The sequence below is a fragment of the Manduca sexta genome, unplaced genomic scaffold (genome assembly GCF_014839805.1).
Source record: "Manduca sexta isolate Smith_Timp_Sample1 unplaced genomic scaffold, JHU_Msex_v1.0 HiC_scaffold_1504, whole genome shotgun sequence".
Classification (NCBI taxonomy): domain Eukaryota; kingdom Metazoa; phylum Arthropoda; class Insecta; order Lepidoptera; family Sphingidae; genus Manduca; species Manduca sexta.
The window spans coordinates 38,126-41,389 of record NW_023592375.1 but is presented as its reverse complement, the minus strand read 5'-3'; the positions used below and the strand labels follow the sequence as shown (position 1 = coordinate 41,389).

The 3,264-nt window shown below is 37.8% G+C and overlaps 1 protein-coding gene across 1 annotated transcript; it reads left to right on the top strand.

The window, feature by feature from the left end:
• Nucleotides 1-5: 5 nt before the first annotated feature.
• LOC119191418 (trypsin, alkaline A-like) lies at nt 6-842 on the top strand (the record flags this gene model as incomplete). The annotated part of the gene is made up of 3 exons (XM_037445326.1): nt 6-19; nt 103-358; nt 476-842. Coding segments are annotated over 3 exons (567 nt in total), but the record flags the coding sequence as incomplete, so codon positions are not given.
• Nucleotides 843-3,264: the final 2,422 nt, after the last annotated feature.

The following is a 3,264-nucleotide window of genomic DNA, read 5'->3' as shown; positions in this document are numbered from 1 at the left end:
CTGCTGCTCACTGCCCCTAGTAAGTATATAAATTAAATCATTGAGGTATTAAAGAGATTTCGCATACTAAATAGAAAGCCTAATTGATTATTCTATTCGAAGCCGAGACGTAATCAACAGATGGCGTGTTCGATCTGGTTCGACTTACGCGAACAGCGGCGGTGTCGTTCACAACTTCAACGGCCTAATGATCTACCCTAACTTCAACCGAAGAACTCTTGACAACGACATCGCTATTATGCGCACCGCTAGCAACATTGCCTTCAACAACGCCGCACAGCCCGCCAGAATCGCTGGCGCCAACTACAAGCTCGGTGACAACCAAGTTGTCTGGGCTGCCGGATGGGGTGCCATCAGGGTAATTTTCTTTGTTGAAATTTGTGTGCATTCAAAACAACAGCAAATAATCAAAATATTCAACCAAATATTTTTTTTTGCGACAGAATTATGTTTTTATATACTCCTATTATTTCAGAGTGATGGTCCTTCATCGGAACAGCTGCGCCACGTTCAGGTTTGGACTGTGAACCAGGCCACGTGCAGGTCTCGCTACGCCAGTATTGGCCGTACCATCACCGACAACATGTTGTGCTCTGGCTGGCTCGACGTCGGCGGTCGCGACCAGTGCTATGGTGATTCCGGCGGTCCTCTATACCACAACGGTGTTGTCGTTGGAGTGTGCTCCTGGGGCCACGAATGCGCTTTGCCTCACTTCCCTGGTGTCAACGTTCGTGTCTCACGCTTCGCTAATTGGATCAGGAACAACGCCTAAATTTTCAGGAAGTGCAATGTAAAAAATCGTCTACTGTAAAAAAGTTTATTTTTATATTTTTCCGGAAAGTTGTTTGTGATATACAATGCGTTCCATATGAGTATGAAGACTCATACATCATTCGATGTACGTTATATTTTCGAATTTTACCTTCTACAGAAATCAAATCTTTAATCTTCGTATACCGAGTTGAATTTACAATTTGTCAGCATCAAAGACTGAGAGGACAACGACAACTCTATGCCACATTTCTTCAGATGGATGAATAAAGTATCAATAATTATTGCTGCTTCATTTTTCAACCCATTTAGAAGATAAGATATTACCACTGTAATTGCTGAGAGAATTTATTTATACTTAATAATACACACACGCACCATATCAAGCATTTATCCCCGAAGGTATGGAAGAGCGCAACCAAGGCACCCACTTTTCGCCAAGTGTGTTTCGTCCCATGATGTGATAGGGGGCGAGCCTATCGCCATACCGGGCATAAATTTCAGAGTCCAGTCTGATACTGAGCATACTTAATAATCGCTAAGTTATATCATGTTAAACTTACCCTAGCTGGAAATGTACATAAATACCAGTGAAGATATATGCTGATAAATATATTTAATTGGGCGCCACCTTGCCATGCGATTTATGAATGAAATTATATAAACAAGTGAAGATGTCTTGAAATAATTTATCAATTAATATACGTGTTTGACCAATATTAGTTTCATTAATATGTTAAAAGCTATCGATAGACCAAAGAAAAGGTTCTGGTAGTTTAAGACTTACGGTATTATTTTAATTTACACTCGAAATTATAAAGTCATATTCAATAATAAAACCAACAACAAATAATTCTAATAAAATTATTAACTTAATCTAGTAGTAAGTACTTAAACTACTACTTAAAATTTCGTCCATGGGGCATTCCACGTGAAGCGGGCACACAAAAAATGTTGAAGTCTCAGATTTAGTAATAATCGACTATGTTATCCCTGTATGTATCCTGGATCCAGATACAACATATTTTTAAAGTAGAAAGTCTGGCTAGCGAGTTAAAAGACTTTGAAGTTTTGACTGACCTGCTGGTATACGCCAATTCGAATCCCATTATCAAGTTTTTAAAGTAACAATAAAATAAATAAAGCAGTGAAATATACTTCATTTAATGGGCTTTTATTGAATTTCACAAAGTTGTCATATTTATATATTTTTAGTTTTTTCTTCTGAAAATAGATACTATTGTATAGATAATCAATGCCAACTTCCATACTGAGCTGAGAAGTCGTTTAGGAGCGCGACCGGTTACAGTAGTAGTCTCTGCACCGGTTCGCCTCCTGCGCACCTACAAATACACCGTATCAATATGCACGCATTTCGTTTCTAATACCTAACACGCACACAAAATATGTTTATCACTTTCAATCTCGGGTTTTACCGGGCTATTTTATAGATAAAATACGGCTAAAATGCTATCTCACATAGATAGCTAAAGTAGGTTTCTACAGCAATACATAAGTAGTGTAATATAATCCAGGCACTTCTCCATAGATAATGTAAAAAATTGGGTTGCCAAGTCTTTAAACTACTTCTAGTATAGTGGGTTTTATTGTGCGTAATATCCCTCGTTTAAATAAATAATCTTTTAACATATTACAAATATCTAATGATTTTAAATAATTATAATTATTTTCATATATTTTTAATAAAAAAAAATCTATAAATCAAAAAGTTTCTGTCATATTTACAGTATTCTTTTTGTGGTATAAATTTTGTTTGGAATTGGCAAAACAAGTTAGTTATTTAATTTGCAGCATGATGAGGGAAAATGAATTTTGATATTACTTTACGATGTTCATAATATATGATATACATATATTGTATCTGGTTTCATACAGGCCGACATAATTGTGTCGACTGACGAGGGGTAGTTACGTCTCGTCAGTCGACACTTTATCTGGTCCCCACTCTACTTACCATCAGATGCGATGGGGTTGTCGCCGTGCCCCGATAGAAATACTAGTCACTCATTTCACTATTATTATAACAATATTTTTTTTATCAATACTCGGCAACGTGGATTCACTGCACCTGATGTTAAGAGAAGTGAAGCTTGAAGAAAATGCCGCCCGGCACGTAAGATACAAGCATCTAAAGACGGCACAGTCATGCGCGCCTGCATAATTGCTTTTTCACGCTCTGCTTGAAGGACCCCAAGTTATAGGAAAGAGGGAACACGTGCTGACAAACCATTCCACAGCCTGATGGTTTGGCACAGGTATGAGTTTCCTAAACTTTTGGTTCGCGCCGAGATAGAAGAGACCACCAAAGGGTTTGAAAAAGGTGAGGGTGAGATAAGATTGAATAATTCTTTAGACCACTACCATAATACAGACGATAGAATACAATATCCCGCCTCAAGTGCAGTAGCTTTAAAGTGATTTGAGGTCGGTATCACTTAAAATGCAGGTATCCCGTCGCTGCAATCCGTACAA